A 25,505-nucleotide genomic window follows, 5' to 3' on the forward strand; every position below is an offset into this window, starting at 1 on the left:
AAGACCTCCGAGGTCCCATCCAATCTTATTATTCTACGTCCTCTTGGCCTCCAGTCCCCTAATCCTCGTCATTGCTCTTCTCTGCACTCTTTCCAGAGTCTCCACATCTTTTTTACATCGTGGCGACCAACACTGGATGCCGTATTCCAAGTGTGGCCTTACCAAAGCTTATCTGAGGGTAAGTCCCATTGAATTTAATGGCAATTACTTTGCTGTAAAGGCTGTTTATAAGAGCAAAGTGTCCTTACAAGCACATTCGTGTGAATGTGAAGGTACATGGGCAGCAAAATCTCTCCGGCATAATCGTTTTCCACTGCAGGTTTTCTCTGTTGGGTTGGAACATCCCATTTGAAGGAGATTTTGAGGGCTGGCCTCATTGTCAATAACTAGAAACCGTGGAATGAATCTGCAGAGGAATGGAGTCCTTGGCCGTCCTTGAGTGACACAGTAAATTGTTTGCAAATCTTGCTTATCTCAAGGGGTTAAACCCCGGGTGGAAGCCAGCACTCTGCAAAGCTTTGGCCTCGATATTGAGCCATGCGAATAAGGTCATTTCTTTCTCCGCACTGAATCCCCGAATAAGGGCTACGTATCAAATCAGGGGCCTTCAAATCGTTTCAGTTTGTTGGTGAAATTTGAACATGAGGGCATAGTATCTGCCTCTCTCCTTTGGGGCCTCCTTAAATTTGGACAGAGGGCCTCTTGGCATTTCAAATCCTCCTCCTCCTCTTCCTCCCCTTCTCCTCCTCTTCCTCCTCCTTCCCTCCTCTTCCACTCCTTCTCCTTCTCCTCCTCCTCCCCTCCTCCTCCTCCTCCTTCCCTCCTCCTCCTCTTCCACTCCTTCTGTTCCTTCCCCTCCTCTTCCTCTTCCTCCCCCTCCACTCCTCCTCCTCTTCCTCCTCCTTCCCTCCTCCTCTTCCACTCCTTCTGTTCCTCCTCCTCCTCTTCTACTGCTTCTCTTCCATTCCTCCTCTTCCTCTTCCCCCTCCACACCTCCTCTTCCTCCTCCTCCTCCATTCCTGCTCTTCCTCCTCCTCCCCCTTCTCCTCCTCTTCCCCTCCTTCCATCCTCCTTTTCCACTCCTTCTGTTCATCCTCCCCCTTCCCTCCTCCTTCTCTTCTAACTCCTTCTCCTCCTCCTTCCCTTCTACTTCTACTACTTTTCCTCCTCTTCCCTCCTCCTCCTTCCCTCCTCCTCCACTTCTTCCTCCTCCTCCTCTTCCATTCCTCCTCTTCCCCCTCCACACCTCCTCCTCCTCCTCCACTCTTCCTCTGCCTCCTCCTTCCCCAGGAAGAGTTCCACAAATCAGCAAGGGTTCTCAGACTAATAAAGTTTTGGGGGATTGTTATGTAGGATGTTAGTTACCCACCCCTCTCCTAGACGAATGAAATATCCTAGGAAATATTGAAAAGGCAGAATATTATATTTCCCTGGATAAGGAACGGAGAAACATGTTTCTTTAGGCAGGAAACGGGCTCACTCTTAACAGCCCCCAACCCTTTGTCAATGGGCCATTAAAAGCCCTGAGCCAGCCTATTCTACATAACAAAGATCTCTCTCTCTCCCCCTCCCTCCCTCTCTGCCTCCCCCTCTGCCTCTCCCTCTCCCTCCCTCTCTCTCTCTCCTCCAAGCTGCTGGAGTGTCTCCTCTCAATGCCAAGACAGATCTATTTGTCTTAAGGGGGCACAGGGGCTGTTAGGAAGAAGGAGCGAGACTAATGGAGCTCCCGTGATGGCTGCGTGGAAGACTTGGGGCATCTGGGCTGTCAGAAAAGGCTAAAGAGTGAGTAGGGAGTCATCTGCCATTCTCAGAGTTTGGATGGGATTCCCTCCCCCTTTTTGACAAACGTCTGGGAGGCTATTCCTATCTAGTTGCCTAGCACTGCGTTGAGGCAGGCGGGGTGCGTGTATTGAATTGTTCTCCAATTTGCTTCCTCGGGTTCTGCAAAAGCAGGATTCAATCGGGGAATTCAAGCTGAAAAATGGGGGGGGGGGGCAGAATTCTCCCATCTGTCCAACACATTTTCTCTTTAAAAAAAAAAGCAGCTTTCTTCCCATTTGCAGAATCCACGGGGCAGCTTTTGAACAAATGACACGAGTGGAAAAAAAAACGGGCAAGTGGAAATCTCCGGAAATATGTATCAGGGCCTGCTGAACTCTCTCTGTGTGTGTGTGTGTGTGTGTGTGTGTGTGTGTGTGTGTGTGTGTGCAAGTCACACGCACAAAAATGCACACAGCGTAAGCTCTACCCCACTATCCCAAATCAAGGAACTATCAATTCAGACAAGCAATCGAACAGTTAAACCACAACCTAACCAAGGAATCACTAAGAACTAAGGACCCACTCACGGGGGAAACCCCTGGTCTATAAACAAGAGAGCAAATTCCCCTTCCTGCTAGAACTGATGGTGTTATCTAGTTGGTCTGAAGCAAAATAACCATGCTTCAAAATCCTTAAGGACCCCACAGTCTTCCTCCTGCTCCTCTCCACAAACCCTACTCCCTTCTAGCACTGATGATGTTACCTAGCTGGGTAACGAAACGCCTGCAAGGAATCAACCAAGCTCAGAGAACACCAAGGACCCCACAGTTCTCCTCCTCTTCCTCCTCCTCCTCCTCCTCCTCCTCCTCCTCCTCCTCCTCCTCCTCCTCCTCCTCCTCCTCCTCCTCCTCCTCTCCACAAACCCCACTCCCTTCTAGCACTGATGATGTTACCTAGCTGGGTCATGAAACGCCTGCAAGTAATCAACCAAGCTCAGCGAGCACCAAGGACTCCATAGTTCTCCTCCTCCTCCTCCTCCTCCTCCTCCTCCTCCTCCTCCTCCTCCTCCTCTCCACAAACCCCACTTCCTTCTAGCGCTGATGATGTTGCCTAGCTGGGTCACGAAACGCCTGCAAGGAATCAACCAAGCTCAGAGAACACCAAGGACTCCTCAGTCCTTCACCTCCTCCTCTTCCTCCTCCTCCTCCTCTCCAAAAACCCCACTCCCTTCTAGCACTGATGATGTTACCTAGTTTGGTCACGAAACGCCTGCAAGAAAACAGCCAAGCTCAGAGAGAGCGCCATTACTTCTCCAGTCCGCATGAAAGGATCAGATCCATTCGCATCTCAGCTCCTCCAGGTTAAAAGGAATTTAATGTTTTAACTAATTTTGCAGGGGAGAGAAATGAATAAACTGGAAACAACAGGGACGGATATCGTTCCATCATCCACTCCCAGAACACAGAGCTCAAATGTGCCTTTGTTTTGCTGGGAATTTTAATTTTTTTTTTTTTTTTACAATTTTGGCCCCGCGGATCGTGTCCTTGTCTGTATTTACCCGTCTCTCAGATGGGAATTCTTTAGATTCTTAATTAATTGGCTTTTTTCCTATGCCAACCACCCCCCCCTCCTCCTCCTCATTGGAGGGAATTATTGGTTTATAATGCACAGCAGAGGATGCTTGGGGAGTGATACGAATCAATTCCCCCAGGAGACCGGTGGGTTTTAATTAATCAGGGCTGTCAAAGGGCCCCCATTGATCCTTACCCCCTCTCTTAAGGGGCTGGCACTGGGTGTGGGGAGGAGAGACAAGGGAAAGTAACGTTTCAAGGTGTTTTCAAATTCCAGTTGAGACTGAAAAAAGAAGGTGATGGAAGAATGAACGAATGAATTAAAAGAAAATAGTTTACACTCAGGTGTGCTTACCAATGCTTAGCCCAGCAACTGAAGAGTTCGCTGCCAGGCTAAAATCCAGATAAACTACAGATTAAAGATGTGTGATTCCATTTGAGTTTACAATAGAATAGAATAACAGAGTTGGAAGGGACCTTGGAGGTCTTCTAGTCCAACCCCCTGCCTAGACAGTAAACCCTACATCACTTCAGACAAATGGCTATCCAACATCTTCTTAAAAACTTCCAGTGTTGGAGCATTCACAACTTCTGGAAGCAAGGAAATTTCTGCAGGAAATTTCTCCTTACTTCAAAGTTGCTTCTCTCCTTGATTAGTTTCCACCCATTGCTTTTTGTCCTGCCTTCAGGTGCTTTGGAGAATAGCTTGACTCCCTCTTCTTTGGAGCAACCCCTGAGATATTGGAAGACTATCATGTCTCCCCTAGTCCTTTTTTTTTCATAAGACTAGACATACCCAGTTCCTGCAACCGTTCTTCGTATGTTTCAGCCTCCAGTCCCCTAATCCTCTTGGTTGCTCTTCTCTGCACTCTTTCTAGAGTCTCCACATCTTTTTTTTACATGGTGGCCACCAAAATTGAATGCAGCTGTTTCCTCCGTTCATCTTGGGTTTCTGAATATCAACATCGGCGCATCAAAATGTAAGCGTTAGAATTTGCATTTAAGGTACATTCAAGAAGGAGACAGTGGCCTTTGGCTCACCATTTTATCCATGCATCGTGTCCAGTCATGTCCACCATTCTCAGAAGGTATCCTGCCATCCCAGACCAAGCCAAATCCAAAAACATGAGAGAATTCTTGGGAGCTTGGCACTCTCTCACAAGTTGGCCATCAACAGGCATATAGACATCAACAACATCTACATACTGGGCGAAAGAGACAATCGACAATGTTGTAGGAAAAAACAGGACACACAAGCCAGCTCTTCAGGGAAGGAATAGTTTATTGCGCAGGTCCAGAGACAAAGGCCTGAACCCCGAATGACATCAGGAAATTCCTTTTTATAGTCCTTAGCTTTTAGCTAAGCCACCGGCTAGATTTTGAATACATCCCCCAAGATGTGCCCTTGAATTACAGTAAAATTATGTCTACAGGAAGTAATAATACATAGTCAGCTAACAGCCAACATAGCATACATTTAAGGAAGTGAATTGTGGCGCCGGAGGATGTGGAGGACCCTGGACAGGGTTCCGACTCCGAGCAGGGCGCAGAGAGGCTGGTTGGCCACCAGGAGGCGCCTGATCCTTGGACCAGTAGGGAGGAGACAAGGGAGAGTGATCCGGACGTCAGCAGTGAGTTGTTCCTGGATGCCTGGCACTGGAGAGCTAATAGGGGTCAGGAACAGTTGCGCAAGTACAGGAGGTAATTGCACTCAGCTGGTGGTCATTAGGCTCCTCTCCAGACTATAAAAGGAATGCTTGTGCACACGCCCCTTTTGCAGAAGTCAACGCAGGAACTAATGTCGGAGAACATTATTGTGAGCTTGGCAGGCTGGATTGCTGCCACGGCTTATCTGTGCTGGATTGCTGCCAAGGACCTGTCTGTCTGTTAATAAATTCTCGTAATAAATTCTCTCTGGCTTGGAGTGTGTTGGTGTGGGACGAGGGGGGGGGTCAGAACAGATTAATATCAAGATGAACAGCAGATGAACAATCAAGACATAAACAATACCCTAACCCCCCAAAACCCACTAAACCAGTGTTTTTCAACCTTGGCAACTTGAAGATGTCCGGACTTCAACTCCCAGAATTCCCCAGCCAGCATTCGCTGGCTGGGGAATTCTGGGAGTTGAAGTCCGGACATCTTCAAGTTGCCAAGGTTGAGAAACACTGCACTAAACAAACTCACTTTAAACAACAGCCTAATCAAGGAATCGCCAAGAACTTTCTCACCAACACTGACGGGGCAAGTCATTAAGTCATTAGACCCCTGGAGGCGGGGGTGGGTGGGTATTAATGTCATCACTGGGGATCCACGAAGTCTTTAAAAAATTGTTACGATTTGAATCTTGAGTCCCTGGCTACAAAAGGCATATAAAGGGTACAGAAAAAGTTGAGAACCAAGGCACTAGACTATCAAGTGAGAGCAAACCCCTTATAGCACTGATGATGTCACTTAGTGGGGTAGAGAAATGTCTGCAGGAAAGCAGCCAAGACTACCAAGAACCTCACAGTCTTCCTCCTCTTCCTCCTGCTCCTCCTTTCCTTTCTAGTACTGATGGTGTCACTTAGTTGGGTGATGAAACGTCTTGAAGAAAACAGCCAAGCTCGGAGACCACCAAGGCCCTCACCGTCTTCTTCTTCCTCAACCGCAAATCTCAGCCCCTTCTGGCACTGAAGATGTTACCTAGTTGGGTCCTGCAGGGACATCTGCAGGAAAACAACCAAGCTCAGAGGGCACCAGGGACCCCACGGTTCTCCCCTCCTCCTCCTCCTCCTCTCCTTTCTAGCACTGATGATGTTACCTAGTTGGGTTGTGAAATGTCTTCAAGTAAACAAGCAAGCTGAGAGAGCCACCTAGGACCTCCTTATATCCCACCACCTCTTCCTTCCCATCTCCTGGGATCCCAAAGACTTTAGCCACCTCCTGGATCCCTCACCATCATCCCTTTCAATTTACGGGCGCCTCACGATGAAGCCTTCAGTCCCTGCTTTCGGCTTGAGATCGCCCGTTTCTTGTTGTCTGCCGTTACTAATCCATGAAATATGAAACGTGGCCATCAAATCTGCGAGGAAAACAGGGTTTGCCATGTCGGGAATACCAGAAAGGGAGTCAGGAAAGGGAAAGGGCAGAGCGCCCTCTGGTGTTTGCCCAGCGCACTGCAGGAGCGCCCTGCTGTCTGAAAACCTGGATTCTCCCAAGGCCATTGACTTCCCAACCACGTTCTAAACAGGCCATCGATACGTTGATTGTTTGATGCAGGCAGAAAACCCCTTCCTTGAGCCCCTAAGCTTCCTCAGGCATGAATAAGGAGAATTAAACAAACTCTCCCAATGAATTTGGCCGAGCCCAACAGGTCAACGCATTCATTAAGAAAGGCTGACTTTGTAAACCACTTAGAGTAGTGGTGGGTTGTGGATCCTGTTCCAATTGGTATGGTTGGAACGGGCCCAACGGCGTCCACATGGATGCACGCAGCACGCCCATGCGTCTTAGCACCTCTGCAACACTCCAGTTGCTCAGCGGAGCGTCGTGCAGGCGCTGTATGCGGCGTGCACATGCGGGGAAGCGCAGAAGACTTAAAAAACCGGTAAGGAGCTTGGGCGGGCCCTCTGGAGCACCGTAACGGAATAGTATCCGGTGCTCCGGGCTGGCTCCGGTATGCCTGCACCAGGGCGTACCGCCTGCAACCCACCACTGGCTTAGGGAGGGCTGTAAAGCACTGGGAAGCGGTATAAAAGTCTATTGTAAGTAGGAAGGAGGGAGGGAGGATTGCGATGGCACAGTGATTAGAATGCAGTATTGCAGGCTAATTCTGCCCACTGCCAGCAGTTCAATCCTGACAGGCTCAAGGTTGACTCAGCCTTCTATCCTTCTGAGGTTGGCAAAATGAGGATTGTTGGGGGCAAGAGGCTGACTCTGTAAACTCCTTAGAGAGGGCTGGAAAGCACCGTGAAGTGGTGTATAAGTCTAAGTGCTATTGTTAAGTGGGAAGGAGGGAAGGAAGAAGGAAGGGAAGAAGGAAGGGAGGTTTGGAAGGATTTCTTCATTGCCCATCACCAGTCGGGATAGTCAAACTTTCCGGAACAGGTGCGATTCCGATTTCCGGGCTGAGAAGCTCGGTGGCTCCCAGTTCAGTCCTAAATTCCAAATATTGACAAGGCGGCTTCAGCGACGTTATCGCATTCATTGACAAAAAAAAAAAGACAGTGCACCTTGTCGAGTACAATGTGAGTGACTGCGAAACTGTCACGCGTTTTACAGTTGTAGCTGTTGGACGTGTTCTGCCATTAACACTTTGCGGTATAATTAGCAGCCCAGCGGGGCGTCAAGGAAAGAGTTCTTCCTTGCAGCTGACAGCCCATTTGCAAAAGGAGGCTTGTGTATCCTGTTTAGGTGACAAGTGAAAATTAATCTGGCAACTCCAATAAAATAACCCTGGCACCGTTTTTTTCCCTCTGGCTGCTCAGCCAAGGCCAGCCATGAAATTCCTGGAAGTCAGGCGCACCGATGCAGATACTCCTTGGCTCACGGCCAAAACTGGAGAGCCAGGACTTCTGTGGCTTTGCGAGGCGGTTGTTGAGTGAGTCACGCCTGATTCTGCCACCTGTTTTTGGCCACGGTGAAATGAATCACTGCAGTTGTTAAACCGAACGGCGTGGTCATTCAGCCGAAACGTGTGAAGAAGAACGGTTGCCAGAATTGGGTATGTCTAATTTAATGAAGAGAAGGACCAGGGGGTGACATGATTTGAGGGGCCTTCCCATATTTGAGGGGTCGCCACAAAGAAGATGGGCTTGGCTTATTTTCCAAAGCATCCGAAGGCAGGAAATTTTGAGTAGTTCGGAGAACTGGCAAATCTCTGGCTGGCCCCGCCCCCACCTATTCTCTGCCTCCCAAGTCCCAGCTGATCGGGAGGGAATGGGGATTTTGCAGTATCCTTCCCCTGGAGTACGTAGGGAATGGATATTTTGCAGTATCCTTCCTCCTGGAATGGGGAGGGAATGGGGATTTTGCAGTATCCTTCCCCAGGAGTGGGGAGGGGAGATTTTGTAGTATCCTTCCCCTGGAGTGGGGAGGGAATGGAGATTTTACAGTATCCTTCCCCTGGAGTGGGGAGGGAATGGGGATTTTGCAGTATCCTTCCCCAGGAGTGGGGAGGGAAGGGAGATTTTGTAGTATCCTTCCCCTGGAGTGGGGAGGGAATGGAGATTTTACAGTATCCTTCCCCTGGAGTAGGTAGGGAATGGGGATTTTGCAGTATCCTTCCCCAGGAGTGGGGAGGGAATGGGGATTTTGCAGTATCCTTGCCCTGGAGTGGGGAGGGAATGGGAATTTTGCAGTATCCTTCCCCTGGAGTACGTAGGGAATGGATATTTTGCAGTATCCTTCCTCCTGGAATGGAGAGGGAATGGGGATTTTGCAATATCCTTCCCCTGGAGTGAGAAGGAATGGATTTTTTACAGTATCCTTCCCCTGCCATGTCCACCAAGCCACGCCTGCCAAGCCATGCCAAAGAACTGGTAGTAAACAATTTTGAATCCCACCACTGCCTCAGACCCTCACAAAAAGACCCCGAAGGGGGGAGACTCTCTCCAGCAGCACAAACATTCATTGCACGTATCCGTCCCAGGTGCTCCAGGACCCCTGATTTAGCACCATATAAAAAAATGCAAATAATCCTTCTGTGGACCACCAAAAATTTTCTCGCGGGCCACCAGTTGATGACCGCTGGACTAGAAGACCTCCAAGGTCCCTTTCTCCACTCTCTATTCTGATTGATTGACCGGTGCTGGTCTTCCTATTTGCAGGTAGACTTCGCTTGACTGCCGGTGTAAGAAAAAAAGCTTGCCTTTTTTTTAGCCATGGGTCTGATCGGAGCAATTTCCAGCCAGCCTTATTTTCGCAAGGGCCGTAAATTCCCCGTTCTGGCGGTGATGGATAGGTAAGCCTCTGCTGCCTGTCACTGATCCGTCACCTGTATCTAAGGGGACCAAACGGTTATGCGAGGAATGGGATGAGTGAGTTGTGTTCTGCAGCCACCGGATAAAACGCCTGCTTTGCTTCTTCAGGGGGCTCGGTTCTCCATCTTCGCCACTTCAGTGAAATTTACCGTAGCTTATAGTAAAAAAGATTGTGAGCTTTATTAAGGGTTTCTCCAGGGCAATTTCCCTTCCCAGGTGTTATATATATCTTTGATTTTTCAGGAGGCTGCAAAGGCTGGAGAAGGCGGGAGGGGAGTTCTGGAAGAGAAACCAACAGCTAATGAAAAGCACGGAGGGGGATATTTCTTAACGTGCTTTTTCGCTTCATTTTTCTTTACGGCTTTAAAGAACAAACACAACAATTCAAGCCCCAAGTAGGTGGGGTGGGGGAATATCACAAAAGGAGAAAGGAGAAAGGCAGTACCGAAAAGCAAGGATTTGCAAATAAAAGAGAAGCTTTTTTTTTTTTTAGAACGGTTGATCTTTGCAAATGTAAAACCTCCAACTGGACCACAGACAGTTCTACTGACTGGGGAAGGGAAAAAAATCCCTTTTTATTGTAACGTGGATGTTTATAAGCCACCATTTGTTTCATGAATGCTTATCGTATACAGGTAGTTCTAAACTAGGACCGTAACGGAGTTGAGAATTTCTGTTGCTAAATGAGGTGATTGTTAAGTGAGTTGCACCCGGTTTGACGACATTTGTTAAGTGAATTCTGCAGTCATTAAGTGAATTCTGCAGTCATTAAGTGAGAGACCGCCTGCTGCCAATCAGCTCCAATAGACCAATCAGATTCCACAGATTAGGCCTCCTCCGAATTCCATCCGCTGCCCAGTGCCGACTAGCGACCACCCGGAGGAGAGCCTTCTCTGTGGCTGCTCCGACCCTCTGGAACGAACTCCCCGTGGAGATTCGAACCCTCACCACCCTCCAGGCCTTCCACAAAGCCCTTAAAACCTGGCTGTTCTGACAGGCTAATGAGCTTTTGTCCCCCCTCGAATGGTATGGTTGCTGTGTGCTTTTAAATTGTGTATTGTTCTGTTCGTCTTTTTTATTCCTTATTTGTACCCCCCCCCCCTTGACTTGGATTGTGAGCCGCCCTGAGTCCCCTTTGGGGAAAAGGGCGGCATAGAAATTCAATAAATTCAATTCAATTCAATTCAATTCAAATCAGGCTTTTCTCGTTGACTTTCTTGTTGGAAAGGTTGCAAGTGTAGCAACTGTGACTGGAGTCTTAGTGGGTAACCAGCTAAATATGAGCCAGCAGTGTGCAGCGGCAGCCAAAAGAAGCCAATGCAATCCTCAGTTGCATTAACAGAGGGATACAATCAAGATCAAGTGTGGTACTAGTACCACTCTATAAAGCCCTAGTAAGGCCACACCTGGAGTACTGCATCCAGTTTTGATCACCACACTATAAAAAAAGATGTTGAGACTCTAGAAAGAGTGCAGAGAAGAGCAACCAGGATGATGAGGGGACTGGAGGCTAAAACATACGATGAACGGTTGCAGGAACTGGGTCTGGCTAGTCTAGGGAAGAGAAGGACCAGGGGAGACAGGATAGCAGCCTTCCAATATTTGAGGGGCTGCTATAGAGAGGAGGAAGGGGGTCAAGCTATTTTCCAAAGCACCCGAATGCCAGACAAGGAATAATGGATGGAAACTGGAGAGATTCACCCTGGAAATAAGGAGGAATTTTTCTGACACTGAGAACTATCAGCCCATGGAACAGAAGTTGCCTTCGGAAGTTGTGGCAGCTTCATCACTTGAGACTTTGAAGAAGAGACTGGACTGCCATCAGTTAGAAATGGGGTAGGGTCTCCTGCTTGGGTGGGGGGGGGGTTGGACTAGATGACCTACAAGGTCCCTTCTGACTCTGTTCAACTATAAAAGTGGCTATCACATGACTCCAGGATACTGCAACTGTTTTAAATACATGCGTTGCCAAACACCCAAATTCTGAAGGCATGGCTGTGGGAAGGCTGCTATGAGCATTTAGCGTAAGAATCGCTTGCAAATCCCCAAAGTTCTTTTTTTTAAAGGGCAATTGGGGCTTTCTGTTTTTTCTTTGAAGACATTTTGCTTCTCATCCAAGAAGCTTCTTCAGCTCTGAAGAGAAGAGCAACAAAGAGGATTCGGGGACTGGAGGCTAAAACATATGAAGAACGGTTGCAGGAATTGGATAGGTCTAGTTTAATGAAAAGAAGGACCAAGGGAGACATGATAGCAGTCTTCCAATATCTCAGGGGTTGCCCCAAAGAAGAGGGAGTCAAGCTATTCTCCAAGGCACCTGAGGGTAGAACAACAAGCAATGGGTGGAAACTAATCAAGGAGAGAAGCAACTTAGAACTAAGGAGAAACTTCCTGACAGTTAGAACAATTAATCAGTGGAACAGAAGTTGCCTCCAGAAGTTGTGAATGCCCCAACGCTGGAAGTCTTTAAGAAGATGTTGGATAGCCATTTGTCTGGACCGGTATAGGGTTTCCTGCCTAAGGAGGGGGTTGGACTAGAAGACCTCCAAGGTCCCTTCCAACTCTGTTCTTCTATTCTATTCCTAAATTTCGCTGATTCTGAACCGCTTTGCTGAATGGGAGCCAAGGTTAGCAAAGGCATGATGGATGCACGTTTTAAATCTCGCCTCTCTGGACGGAGAGAGCCATCAGACCAAATCTGTGTTACCGATGCAAGCTGGGAAGGAGGAGAAACATCATAAAAACCGCCCTACATCACGCCGTCTCGCCCTTTATATAGTCTCATGGTTTACCCCCCCCCGCCGCTTCCCAATGGTTTATTCCGAAAAAGGCTGGGCTTCCTTTTATCCCATCCGCTTATTGTACGATTCGTATTCTTTCCTAGTCGTTTTCAATTCCCCCCCCACGTTTTTGCGGAAAGTTGGTATATTCCGCCCGAAGGCTTTTACGCTTCCGTTGCCGCATTCTGGAAAGGCCGCTGCGCCCTTGAGAGGCGCCCCTTCCGACGGCGCTACGCCGCTTCCGCAGGGAGCTCCGCTTATTCCCTACTGAAAGTTACGGCGGCGGGCGCGGGGCGGCGCGGCAGAGGGACGCAAACGGCGTAGCGGGCGCCCGCGGTGGAACGTGGTGGCGGCGGCAGGACGGAGCCCCCAGCCGAAGGCGGCCCAGGACGGTAACTCTCCCTGCGGCTCTCCTGCTGCCAGGCCTCCCCGGGTCTCTCGGCGGGAGGGAGGCAGAAATCCGGGGTTCCTGCTTGGCAGTGGAAGGGGGGGGGGAGGCAGGATCCCCTGTAGGACCTCGAGTAGTACTCCAGAGCCCATCATCCCCACCCCCTTCCTCCTAGCCTTCCCCAGATGGGCTTGGGCATGGTTCCCAGCCGCCCATCATCCCCAGCCAACATGCTCCCTTCCTTTTCTCCCAGCATCTCAACCCCTTCCTTTCTTCCTATCGACTTCCGGACTTATGCAACTGCACCTCCCATCATCCCCAGCCCGCTTGCCCTTCTTTCCTGGACTACAGCCCCCATCGTCCCAAGCCCTTTCCCTTTCTGCAGCTCCCATTATCCCCAGCCATGACAGCCTCTTTCCCCTGGAGATGGGCTCTTCTGCCTCTCCCATCATCCCCAACCCGCGAGACCTCCAGACAGCGGCGCGATCCAGATGCTTAAGGACTAAAAAAACCCATCATCCACAGACCTCTCTCTCTCACACACACACACCGCCCTCAAAAGTGAATAATACTCATTCACAAAGCCAAACTGTTTCTTTGGTAAGGCAGGATCGCCAAAGCTAAGGAGTCCTCGACCTACAACTCATTTAGCGACTGTTCAAAGTTACGACGGCACTGGAGAAAAGGGGACTTCGGACCTTAATGACCTTGGAAGCATCCCCCAGGATCTTGTGATCCAAAATCAGGTACTTGGCAACTGGTTCGTGCTTACGACCTTTGCTGTGTCCCCCCCAAGGTCATCAGTCATCTATGGTGACCTTCTGACCAGCCAAGTCAATGGAGAAAACCGGATTCACTTAACAACTAGGTTGCTGCAGTGATCCACTTAACAACTGTGACAGGGGCCAAAACTCACTTAACAAACGTCTCACGTAACAACAGAAATTTGGGGCTCCGTTGGGGGGGATTGTAAGTCGCGGCCTACCTGTATAATAAAAATAATAAAACCCAGTTACTTTTAAATCCCGTACAGGCCATTGCAAAGCTGGTAGTCATCGCTGTTTGAATTTTTTCTTCTGCTTTTTGCAATTCCCACCCCTCCCTTCCACCTGCCATTCCTCTCTCTCTTGTTTTCAAGTTGCCAAAGTACCAAACGGAGCCACCACTGAGAACGGAAACATCTGGAATTCTCCCCCTAAGAAGGGGAAATGACCCACCGTAAAAATAAATCAGAGTCCAAGGCAAAGTATTGCTCAAAGTTCCAATTTATGACATGTTGGCACATCTGGGGAAACCTGAATCTGAAAGCTTCCAGGTTCCCCCCCCCCCCCAGTTGAAAGTTCAAGATCTCGCATCCCCACATCCACCAGTCCATCCCATGGTCCAATCTTCCACTGCCCTGCTGGCAGTTCCACCCATCCAGTTCCGGTCAGGTGCAGAGGTGCAGAGACAAAAGATGACCTTGGCTTTCTAGAAAGAATGTTGTTATGGCTACATAGCATCTAAACTCCGTACTATCCTCCCTCCCATTTTCCCACCATAGAAAAGGCATAGTAGAATAATAGAAAGCGTGGCTGGCCAAAGAGCCACAAGAAAACTGCAGGCCGGATACTCCGCTTATTGGCTTCCTCTTCTTTCTCTTCAGAGTGGGATCTGTTCCCAGATGGATGGTGACCCCTGAACCCGCTTCGACCGCCGCCAGCCTCTCGGTAGAGTCCAAGGCTTCGCCATGTGGCACAAGGCCCTGTGTGTGGCTGTGTTGGCCCTGGCCACCGGCTCTGTCTTCTGGCTGGATCCCGCTTGGCCGGATTTCCTGTGGGAGCATCTCTCGGGGCCCTTCCTGTACCAACTTCGGGGGGACCTGGGGTCCCCAGAAGGCAGCATGGCAGAGGCCTGGGATGCCGTCATCACCCGGCCGGCCAAGCAATGGAACAGAGTTGCTGTGGGGTAAGGAGTGATCGACCGATTCCTTGGGGTGATGTAGAGTTGAAGAACATCCCAAATTTAACGGCTCTTGAGGTTTTGTGTTATCAGCATAAGAGTTGGAATTATGGCACAAGGTCATCATGGGGAATTTTCATCATGGGGAATTTTCGGTGTGTGTGTGTGTGAGGCCTGGTCTTCGTTTTTCCAAAGTACAATTGTCATCCATTCTAAGGCAGAAGACGCCGTGCGAATGGGAGGGTTTTTCTTAATAAAAGGTTTTTTATTTTTCAACATATAAACACTCTGTCTTTCCTTAAACAGTGTGTTGTCTGGGTGCAAATACCTCTGCGCAACAGCCTTCAGCATTTATAACCATTCACATGGTTCTCTGTGGCAGCTCTGGCCCTCTGGAATGAACTCCCTGCAGGGATTCGGACCCTCACCTCTCTCCAGGCCTTCCGAAAAGCCGTCAAAACCTGGCTTTGCTGGCAGGCCTGGGGGTGATGAGTTCCCTCCCCTCTCGACATGTATGGTTGTGCGACTGTTGTCTACTTTTATTATTTGTATTTTGTCTTTTATGTTCCCCCTTTTTTTCCCCCTTGAATTGTTCGCCGCCCTGAGTCCTCCCGGAGAAGGGCAGCATACAAATAATAAAATACAAAATACAAATACAAATACACATCAATATTAATTTTTCTAATCTTAAAACTATAGTATATTAAGCAATTGAACATCATTAACCTCCTCATTTTCCTCTTAACGTATCTTCTAATAAAAATATAATAGCATTAAAGCTCCTCTTCATACTAACATCATCTTATTTATACCTCTATCTTAAAATGTTTTCTATTCTTCTTTAATCTCCTTTTTTTTCAAGTTTCCCTTTTTGTTCTCTAACCATTGATGAAATTTCATCAACGAATGGGAGGGTTTTGTCCGGAGCCTTGGCCCGAGATGACCCCTTCTCCCTTTTTCTTCAGGGTCAATGCCTGTGTGGATGTGGTGCTCTCCGGGGTGAAGCTGCTGCAGGCCCTCGGCTTCCGCGGTGAGGTTGGGAAAGACCATTCGGTCTTGCGTTCCGCTGCTGAACTGGAAGAAGCCTTCGTCCATTTTATGGGGAAGGGGGCTGCTGCGGAACGGTTCTTCAACGACGCCGATGCCTTCCACCGCATCGCGCAAACGGCGTCCAGTTATCCTGGCGCACAGGTGAGCTCTTGCCTTGGCAAGGAAGTCCACCTGGTTCAGTGGGTATCTGTTGTGGCCTGCCAGTGGCCTGTGGAGCAGATGCCAGCAGATTCGGAGAGTGAGGAGGTTGGGGAGGAACCTGGGCCAGTCCTGGAGTCTGGGAAAGGCTCTGAGGAGGGCTCTGTGTCGGAGGCAGAGAGGGGGACAGAGCCATATGCCAGATATCAGCTGCCTTCGGAGTCAGACATCAGTGAGGCAGAAGAACAGCTGGAGCCTGTTCCCAGTATGAGCATGTGCAGAGCTGCCAGATGAAGGGAAGAGCTAAAGAACAGAGGTCGACTTGGGAGTAAGGCCAGAGGTGGACAATGAATGGCCCCTCCCAGAGCAAATAAGAGGAGTGAAAGGGGAGGGGAGTTTGCAGGAGACAATTAGTTCGCTTAATTAGTTTGTGACTCTCCGAGACTCATTGCCAAGTTCTGCAGATCTCGGCCTGGCAGCTCTCCAAGCCAGATAAGGTCTGTGACTGTAAATCCTCCCTTGAAAGACTTCGCTGGATGTGAATGAACAGAATTCACAGTTAATTAATAAAAGGGGTTTTTGTCGGGACAAGGAGTTTGCTTCAGGCTCTTGGGAAGCCTCGGTCAGAACAGCCTATCCATCCATCAATCTATTCAAATGTGTGAGGATGAAATTGGTGTCAGCAAATCAACTTTTTAAATTAAACCTTTAACCATTGTTCTGCTGGTTTAAAGGATGAAAATGTGAAAGTGCCCAGCAGGGTGGATTTGATTTAAATCAACTCGCTTTAATTCATCATTTTTAAAGAGCGACTATCATCTCCGTCCCGCGGTGGCCCCTCCTCTGACCCACTGTCAAGTCACCGACAGTCCCAATATTGCAGAATATACAGCCTCCTTATGGTACATAACTAAGCTCTATTTCATGTTGAATAAACTAAATTATTGATGTATCTTAAATAGAAAACTATCTTTGGTTAGATTTTTTTTACTCCAAAAGCGTTTTACTAAAATACATTTGATAAAAATTTAAAAAATTTGTTTTAAAAAAATATATATGATTTTTTGAATATATATGTATTTATAATCATCAATTTTTATCCATCCTGGTGCTACAGAGCATGCTAGTTTTCCAAGGCTACCTTAATCCAGTGTTTCTTCAATAATTTCAGGCCGATAGTGAATCTCCTAAAATTTACAGTTACTGGTATGTAAATTTCTGCAAAGTCATGCTATTTGGCGGCTGCCAAATGCACAGGCAGCTCTAAATCCACTGTGAGTTGACAGCTTATTTTATCATTGCTCAATCTCACTTTGAATTTGGGTCAGGCGTTTAAAATTCTTCATTTTATCACGCTTGCGTTTACGAGACCTTTGAGAGGTTGGAGGGCTTTTGCACGAGGTTAAAGGAACTCTTATTTGTACGTCCGTTTTCCCCGGTTCTATACAAACAAGCACACAGTTATCTCATTTGTACTTATTTGGGGGGGGGGGGGTGTTTAATAGCAGACTGGAATTAGATGATATCTGATGCTGATCCAGAATGTGTTTCTGGAAGTAGGCAAAACTACTGGCCCTCTCTGGGCAGTGGGAGTGTTTGCTTGTCGAGATTAGTTGCCTTTTTCTTTAAAATTGAGTTTGCATTCTGTTCTTCATCGAATGAATATGCCCAGCGGATGAGACAGCTAAAATAAAACTGAAAGCAACGAAGAACTGAAAATAGCTGCAAGAGTCAGCAAATATGTCAAGAAACAGAAAGCTTGAATAAAGAGATATATCCAGGAACTGAGAATTCATAATCAGGAGAACTTAGCAAACAATCCTGCCTGTTCTCACTATCCTCCTCCCCCACTCTCATGTCCGACCCATTGCAAAGCCATGGACAATGTTCCTCCAGGCCTTCCTGTCCCCTACCATCCTCTGGAGTCCATTTAAGCTCACGCCGGCTGCTTCAGTGAGTCCATCCAGCCACCTCCTTCTCTGCCGTCCCCTTCTTCTTTTGCCCTCAATCTTTCCCAGCATGAGGCTCTTCTCCAGGGAGTCCTTTCTTCTCCTTAGGTGGCCAAAGTATTTGAGTTTCCTTTTCAGGATCTGGCTTTCTAAAGAGCAGTCAGGGTTGATCTCCTCTAGGACTGACCGGTTGGATGGCCTTGCAGTCCAAGGGACTCACAGGAGTCTTCTCCAGCACCAGAGTTCAAAGGCCTCCATTCTTTGGCGCTCAGCCTTTCTTATGGTCCAACTTTCACAGCCATCCATTGCAACGGGAAAACCGTCGCCTTGACTAGATGCAATTTTGTTGGCAGGGGGATGTCTCTGCTTTTTAGTCTGCTGTCTAGATTTGCATCTTCAATTTTGTGCCCTTGTAAAATTTCCTGCGCAGATATCTGCAGAACTGGGAAATGACTGGTGAACCCTTATACTTGCATGTAATTGGTCAGTTTTTAAAATGCCACCTATCTCCCTGTCTGATGGTACTGGCCAAAGACTTAACCATGCCCCCTCACTGGAGAGGGAGGTTCAGTGACTTCTTACTCTCTTGCAGTTGTATGTTGGAGGAAATGCTGCTCTCATTGGCCAGAAAATCGCATCTCATCCAGACTTAAAGGTAAACTTTGTTCTTTTGCCTGTAACTGTACACTGTATTGTCCCACTGGTTTTTTCTACCCTGTTTCTGTTCTGACCCCCTCCTCCGTCCAGTAACGAAAGCCGAGACAAGCTTAATTAGAATGTCCTTTAATAGCAAGACCAGAATCTCAGTGGCTGAAAGCCAAGCAAACAAACAGATAAGGACCTTGGCAGCAAGTCCGACAAACCTTGGCAGCAATTCAGACAAACCTTGGCAGCAATCCAGGCCTGCCAAGTTAGTTACGTTCTCTTTAGTCAATGAGTTGACTTCTGCAAGAAGGGCGTGTCACAAGCAGTCTTTTTTATAGTCTGGAGAGGAGCCTAATGACCACCAGCTGAGCGCAATTACCTCCAGTACTTGTGTAATTGTTCTTGACGCCCGAGTAGCTCTTTGATGGCGTGCATCCAGGAACAACTCACTGCTGGTTTCTGGATCACTCTCCCTTGTCTCCTCCCCACTGGTCCAAGGCTCAGGCGCCACCTGGTGGCCAACCAGTCTCTCTGCGCCCTGCTCGGAGTCGGAACCCTGTCCCGGCTCCTCCACATCCTCCAGGGCCGACTCATAGGGCCCCTCGCTGTCGGAGTCTGGTGGCAGCTCCAACGGCTCCTGCTGGGCCACAACAGTTTCCCTGAAAATAAGTCCTCCCCAGATGATAAGCCCAATCGGACTTTTGAGCGCATGCGCTAAAATAAGCCCTGCCCGAAAATATTGCAACGCAGCAGCAGCCATGAGGTGACCACGCTCGCCACCTCCTGCACCACAAAAATAATAAGGCCTCCACGAAGATAAGGCCAAGTGCTTATTTCTTTCGTTGGTCAAACGAAAATAAGAGCCTGTCTTATTTTCAGGGAAACACGATATAATTTACCTGTATTATTGTAGTGTCTGTACTATCGTAATACCTCTCTGTATTACGATAATACAGGCACAGTGACATCCGTCTGCTCACCAAATTTAGATCTTCAGCAACAGAACCCCGAAAAAAGAAATGTAGCTCTGCAGACATGCGTGATGGATTTTTAGGTCCTGTTTTTAATTCATCAATAGGGTAATGTTTTTGCCAGCATGCCCATCGCCTCTAAATGACCAGGATCAAAATGGGGAAATCCGAAAAGAATGCAGTTAAGTTTGCGGGAAGTTATTGCCGTTCTGTTTTTCTTGTAGGTTCTACTTTGTGGCCCAATTGGGCCCAAGCTTCACGAATTGCTTGACGAGAACGTAATGGTCCCTCCGGAATCACTGCAAGAATTAGATGAATATCATCTTATTTTGGAATACCAAGCAGGTGTGTGCTTGTTGAAGATCCAAAAAAGGTCATTGGTGGAACAGCGTAAAGGAGTATCATTATTAATGTATTATAATTACTAACTACCTTGGCTACGTGAAGACTTAAGCACTCAGCTTCAAGTCCACATGTCTTCAAGTCATTTCATTTCATTTCATTTATTAAATTTATAGGCCGCCCAATCCTGGGGGACTCCGGGCGGCTTACAACGAAAGAAGAAAAAAGAAAAGCAAAATAAGTAAAAAATAGTTTAAAGTTCACAACACACATATGTTCTAAGCGGGGCTGGACCTTAACACTAAGGTCAACAGCCCCAGGCCTGCCGGAACAGCCAGGTTTTAACGGTCACCAAGGTTGAGGAACACAGCACGGATGTGTCCAATGAACAACCCTGGTTGTAACCAGGACACCATCACGAATCCACTGCTTAACCATTAGATCTTGGGTTCAGGTTTGGTCATCACATCACAGATTGATTATATCAATAGCAAAAGCGTTTAGAGTTATATACCACTTTACAGTGCTTTACAGCCCTCTCTAAGGGGTTTACAGAGTCGCGAATGCAAAGATTCTGTGTAATGTGGGCTTTTTGTCTTGGGGGGTGGGGAATGTGCTCATCAGGTGAAGAATGGGGAGAGCTGAGAGCCCCCAACGCCAACCGATTCATCTTCTCCCACGACCTGTCCAACGGGGCCATGAACATGCTAGAAGTCTTTGTATCCAGCCTGGAGGAATTTCAGCCAGATCTGGTGGTGCTTTCGGGCTTCCATATGATGGAAGGTCAGACCAGAGAGCTACGCCAGAGGAGGCTCCGAGAGGTGAGATCCGAAGTGCTTTGCCTTTCTCTTTCCAAAATTTCCCCGTAAATATTTGGTTACTTAAAAAGGACTTCAGATGTAGCTTTTATCGTCAGGGTGCTGGGAGTGATACATGCTGCAGTCCAGAGATTGGCAAATGATGGGCTTGCAGGCCAAATGTCGCCCATCCGGTTTTTATATGGTCCACGAGTTGGAATATTTGGGCCGATAGCAGATGGTACAAGGCTGAGCCTCAAGCAAGCTCCTAAGGTGAGGGGAGAGCCAGGATGGAGCATCCTGGGCCTCTCAGCTGCCTCCTCGCTGGTGCACCAATGCTGTCCAATGGCTGCCATGCTCCTTGGCCCAGGGATCTGTCAGCCATGCCCGTAAAGATGGAGGAAGGACAGGATCTGGTCCTTTATGGATAAAGCCTGCCGACTCCTGGTCCAATCCATTATCTTCCAGTTTGGCGCATCTCCTGACTGCCATGCTGAAGATGATGGGAGTGGGAATCCAGCATGATGGTCTAGGACAGAGGTCGGCAACCTTAAACACTCAAAGAGCCACAAAGGTCGTAACCGGAAGCCCCCCGTTCAGTTCTGGAGCGAACCGGAAGTCCGGTTCTCCCACCATGGAGTCTCTTCCTAGCATGGCATCCTTTTTCCTCTGCCGACCGGAAGTCTGTTTTCCCCACCATAGAGTCTCCTCCTAGCGTGGCGTCCTTTTTCCTCTGCTGACCAGAAGTCCGGTTCCCCCCACCATAGAGTCTCCTCCTAGCGCAGCGTCCTTTTTCCTCCACCTGTCCTAACCAAAAGCCCTATCAATTGTGGAGCCGACCAGCGACAGGGAGCCTCAGCAAAGGATGAAAGAGCCACATGCGGCTCCAGAGCCACAGGTTGGCAACCCCTGGTCTAGGAAGATGAATCCAACCTTTTCTTTTGCTCTGTAAGGAGATACGTTTGAATGTTTCCCAGCCACTCATTGACACAAGAGCCATTCAGTCAGAAAGAAGCTCACCCCATTTGATGGTTTCCCCCCTCTGCTGTCTTCCCACATGCCTTTGGTTTCTCCTGATCTGAATTGTTTGGTGTGTGTATGTGTGTGTTTCTGCAGGCCGTAACTTCCATTTCTGACATTCCCACCGACGTCCCGATCCATCTGGAATTAGCCGGTATGACCGATCCAGACCTCATGAGAGACATAATTCACCAGGTAATCACAATGGTGGGGTCTCTTCTCACCTTCAGACGATACGGAAGATGTGAGATGAATTTAAATAACTGGGATGCGGTAGACAGAGTTAAATTGTTTCACGGGGAGGGAAGACCTTGGTTGGAGATTACGACCTGCCTATTTTATATATGATGAGTCAGGAACCCGCATGGTCGTAGGTCGAGATGCAGGCGTACAGTACCAAAAGGCAGGTCGCCACAGACCCCATGGGCCCAAAGTCAATTATTTATTATGAGTCAATTATTATTTGAACATTGGGCGCTATCTAACAAAATGAAATTCAATGCGGAAAAAAGTAAGGTTCTACAGTTAGGCAAGAAAAATGAAATGCACAGCTACAGTATAGGTGGTAACTGTGAGAGGGGATCTTGGAGTCCTAGTGGGCAACCATTTAAATAGGAGCCAGCCATGTGCAGCAGCTGCCAAAAAAGCCAACACAGTTCTAGGCTGCATAAACAGAGGGAGAGAATCAAGATCACGTGAAGTGTTAATACTACTTTATAAGGCGTTGGTAAGGCCCCACTTGGAATACTGCATCCAGTTTTGGTCACCACGGTGTAAAAAAGATGTGGAGACTCTAGAAAGAGTGCAGAGAAGAGCAACAAAGAGGATTAAGGAACTGGAGGCTAAAACATAGGAAGAACAGTTGCAGGAACTGGGAAGGTATAGTTTAATAAAAGAAGGACCAGGGGAGACATGATAGCAGTCTTCCAATATCTCAGGGGTTGCCCCAAAGAAGAGGGTGTCAAGCTAGTCTCCAAAGCCCCTGAAGGCAGGAGAAGAAGCAATGGGTGGAAACTAATCAAGGAGAGAAGCAACTAAGGAGAAACTTCCTGACAGTCAGAACAATTAATCAGTGGAACAATTTGCCTCCAGAAGTTGCGAATGCTCCAACACTGGAAGTCTTTATGTTGGATATCCATTTGTCTGAATTGGTAGAAGGTTTCCTGCCTAGGCAGGGGGTTGGACTAGAAGACCTCCAAGTCTCCTTCCAACTCTGTTATTCTATTCTATTCTATTGGTAAGGATATCCAGCTGACTTTTGACATGCTTGATCCAAAGCTATGCTTTAATTTCCAGTATATTGTATGCCTTAATCCAGGGGTTTTCCCACCTTGGACACTTTTTAAGACTTGTGGACTTCCAGAATTCCTCGCCCAGCCATGCACGAATTCTGGAAGCTGAAGTCCAAGGTTGGACACCCCCCCCTCCCGCCTCAATCTTTAGAAGTTGGACCTCCTATCGTTGCCAACCTATCGCTTGGTCTCTCTGTTAGCAGATCTTCCCTCTCGTGAGCTCCATCGGTTTGAACGAGCAAGAGCTGCTCTTCCTCACCCAGGCAGCCTCGGGACCTCACTCCTCGTTGGCCTCCTGGAACGGCGTCCCCGACGTGGCCGTGGTCAGCGACATCCTTTTCTGGATCTTGAAAGAACACGGGAGGACTTCAGCCAAGGCTTCGGGACTTAACCCGATCCACTTCCATACTTTGGCCTACCACCTCCTGGTTACCGTGGATGGGTATTGGGCCAACCAGGTGGCGGCGGTGGCTGCCGGAGCCAGGGTGGCGGGGACCCAAGCTTGTGCCACCCAGATCATTGACGCCGACAAAGTCTTCCTGAAGGCACCACTGGAGTTTGCCACTTCCAAGACGGACGGGGCCTCCAGAGTCTCCTTAAACCCAAAGGAGCCCATATCAGTGTGGCGCCGGAATGGCATCTCCTTCCATTACACCCCGGTGCTGGTGTGTAAAAGCCCCCTGCGGACTGTGGGCCTCGGAGACGCCATCTCTGCCGAAGGACTCATGTATTCCGAAGTCTATCCTCACTAAGCACTGAATAAAGAGATCGCTCCAAAATTCGGACCAAGCAGGTTACAGACTGGACATCAGATGGGACCAGGAACCAGAGCTGGGAAGAGGGGAACAATAAATGCGATCCAGAACTTGGATTTATTGCCATAGGAATGTTTGCAACGCAACGGTCAGGGAGGAAGGTTCATCTGAAGGAGCTGCAGCGAGAAAGCAAAGCGCTCTATTTATTTTTGATTAAGTCCATTTAATTTGCTATGATTTCTAAAAAGACTCGCCATCTTCAGGCTGGTGTTTTCGGCTTAAAGCGTGGTCGGAGCTGCCATCTTTCTATAAATCTTGGTGGGTGGGTGTGGAGTGCTGGCTTTGTTTCAGTAAGTGGATTGATTGGCTGTGTGGTTGTATCATGATTGGTAGATTGGTGCTGATTGGTGCTGGCTGTGTGTCCGTTGTTGTTTTGTGTTGTAACGGCCTAGGTGGTGGGTGGGGCTCGTTTGTTGACTAGGGCTGGTTTCCAGATGTCTGGTAGGCGGGAGTTATCGTCACGTTTATTCATGTTGTGGGGGTGTTTCTCTGTTTCGATAGCTTCCATAATTATTCTCTTGTTGAAGTGTTCAGTTTTGGAGATTTAATTTGGTTCCTTCAAAATTAATTTCATGTCCTGTAGCTTCAAGGTGCTGGAAAAAGGGAGGACGTTTTTTCTCTTTTTCTTACTGCGTTCTTGTGTTCTGCATTGCGTGCATTTATTCTCCTGTTCGTTTGTCCCATGTATGTTGCAGGGCAGATTTTGCATGGTATTTTGTAGACTCCTTGGTTTTCTAGCTGGATCTTGTCTTTGGGGTTTCTTAAGATGTTGGCTATTTTTGGGTCAGTGTTGAAGGCTGTCTTAAGAAACAAAGCCAGCACTCCACACACCCCCACCAAGATTTATAGAAAGACGGCAGCTCTGACCACGCTTTAAGCTCCAAACCCAGACTGAAGATGGTGAGTGAGACCTCGCCGAAACGTTGCCAAGACAATCTCAATCTTACACGGGAAAAGACCCGAATACAACAAGACCAGCATACCTACACATCTCTTTTATTTCTTCACATTTCTGACATAGGAAGAAGACCCAACCTTCTGCTTCTTTGGAAGACCAACATATTTACTTTAATTTCTCCTAATTCCAACGGGGCACCTTCGCATTAATAGGCAAGGGAAACGTTTTCCTTTTAGGCTCATAAAAAGTGACGGAGGGATTGATCCGTGATGGCCAACCTATGGCACACATGCCAGAGGTGGTAGGCAGAGCCCTCTTTGTGGGCACATGCGCCGTCGCCAGGCTGCTCCTCCGGGTTCTGTCGTACGCATCGGCCAACTGCTCTCTTCTGGCTTCCAGTGCTCCAGTTTCAAGGTGTTCACTTCAAACGCTTCTTTGGATCCAGTTCTAAGAAATTGCCCCCATCTTTTCCTCCGGAAAGCCCCATGATATGGCTTGCATCGTGTGTGTGTGTGTGTGTGTGTGTGTGTGTGTGTGTGTGTGTTGTTTTGTACTTGTCATTTCCAAGGTGCCGTTTTCTTGGCCCAACTGAAGGTGCGAGAACTCCCATGGAAATGGGAGCGCTTTGGGTGGGCTTCTGCTCGAAGTCCAGTTGGAAGAGTGACCGCCGGAACAGTGGCGTTGGCAACAGTGGGATTCGCTTCCCTTCCCTTACCAGTTCACAAATGTGAGCACACCTGCGCGTGCCCAGCCCTTGTGCATTACGTTGGGGCAGGTGGGCGGAGCCTCCCACAGCCGCCGCTACTGCTCCATGCCCAGTGGTGGGATTCAGCCAGTTCACACCACTTCGGGAGAACCAGTTGTTAAGTTTCTGAGCAGTTTGGTGAACTGGTTGTTGGAAGAAATCATTAGGGCAGAGAACCGGTTGTTAAATTATTTGAATCCCACTACTGTCCGCGCCTGAATTTGTGAAAATCGGCTGAATACCAACAAGTGGTGAAATGCTACCGGTTCGGACCAGTTCGCCCAAACTGGTAGTAAAAAAAAATGCTTGGACCGGTATTTCTGACGGATCAGCTGTGACATGAGATTCAGATTAGCTAGGAAGCAGGATTTCTTGCTTTTGAACTAATCTAAATCGCGTGGCACAGCGGATTCCCCCCTCCCCGCTGTTCTTCTAACCTTTG

General features: G+C 48.3%; 1 protein-coding gene across 5 annotated transcripts; it reads left to right on the forward strand.

Moving 5' to 3' along the window:
* Nucleotides 1–12,298: 12,298 nt before the first annotated feature.
* On the forward strand, nucleotides 12,299–23,679 carry LOC116519644 (ADP-dependent glucokinase-like). 5 transcript variants are annotated; one of them, XM_032233637.1, is made up of 9 exons: nucleotides 12,299–12,464; nucleotides 13,066–13,206; nucleotides 14,106–14,407; nucleotides 15,367–15,592; nucleotides 18,131–18,193; nucleotides 19,379–19,499; nucleotides 20,121–20,317; nucleotides 21,410–21,508; nucleotides 22,806–23,679. In XM_032233637.1, the coding sequence occupies exons 3-9, from the start codon at nucleotides 14,190–14,192 to the stop codon at nucleotides 23,355–23,357; spliced, it is 1,476 nt and encodes a 491-aa protein (XP_032089528.1). In that variant the 5' UTR covers nucleotides 12,299–12,464; nucleotides 13,066–13,206; nucleotides 14,106–14,189; the 3' UTR covers nucleotides 23,358–23,679. The 5 variants fall into 5 exon arrangements, with proteins under 5 accessions (XP_032089528.1, XP_032089525.1, XP_032089529.1 ...); XM_032233634.1 differs by having other exon boundaries at nucleotides 13,070–13,206; XM_032233638.1 differs by having other exon boundaries at nucleotides 13,070–13,206; nucleotides 22,809–23,679.
* Nucleotides 23,680–25,505: the final 1,826 nt, after the last annotated feature.

Source organism: Thamnophis elegans, chromosome 16, assembly GCF_009769535.1.
Source record: "Thamnophis elegans isolate rThaEle1 chromosome 16, rThaEle1.pri, whole genome shotgun sequence".
Lineage (NCBI taxonomy): Eukaryota > Metazoa > Chordata > Lepidosauria > Squamata > Colubridae > Thamnophis > Thamnophis elegans.

Bases quoted from the DNA above. Each gene is read 5' to 3' on its own strand.
- LOC116519644 (XM_032233637.1), top strand. From the start codon at position 14,190: ATGTGGCACAAGGCCCTGTGTGTGGCTGTGTTGGCCCTGGCCACCGGC. The intron at 19,500-20,120 runs GTGTGTGCTTGT...TGTGCTCATCAG, and splicing joins TATTTTGGAATACCAAGCAG to GTGAAGAATGGGGAGAGCTG. The intron at 20,318-21,409 runs GTGAGATCCGAA...GTGTTTCTGCAG, and splicing joins GCCAGAGGAGGCTCCGAGAG to GCCGTAACTTCCATTTCTGA.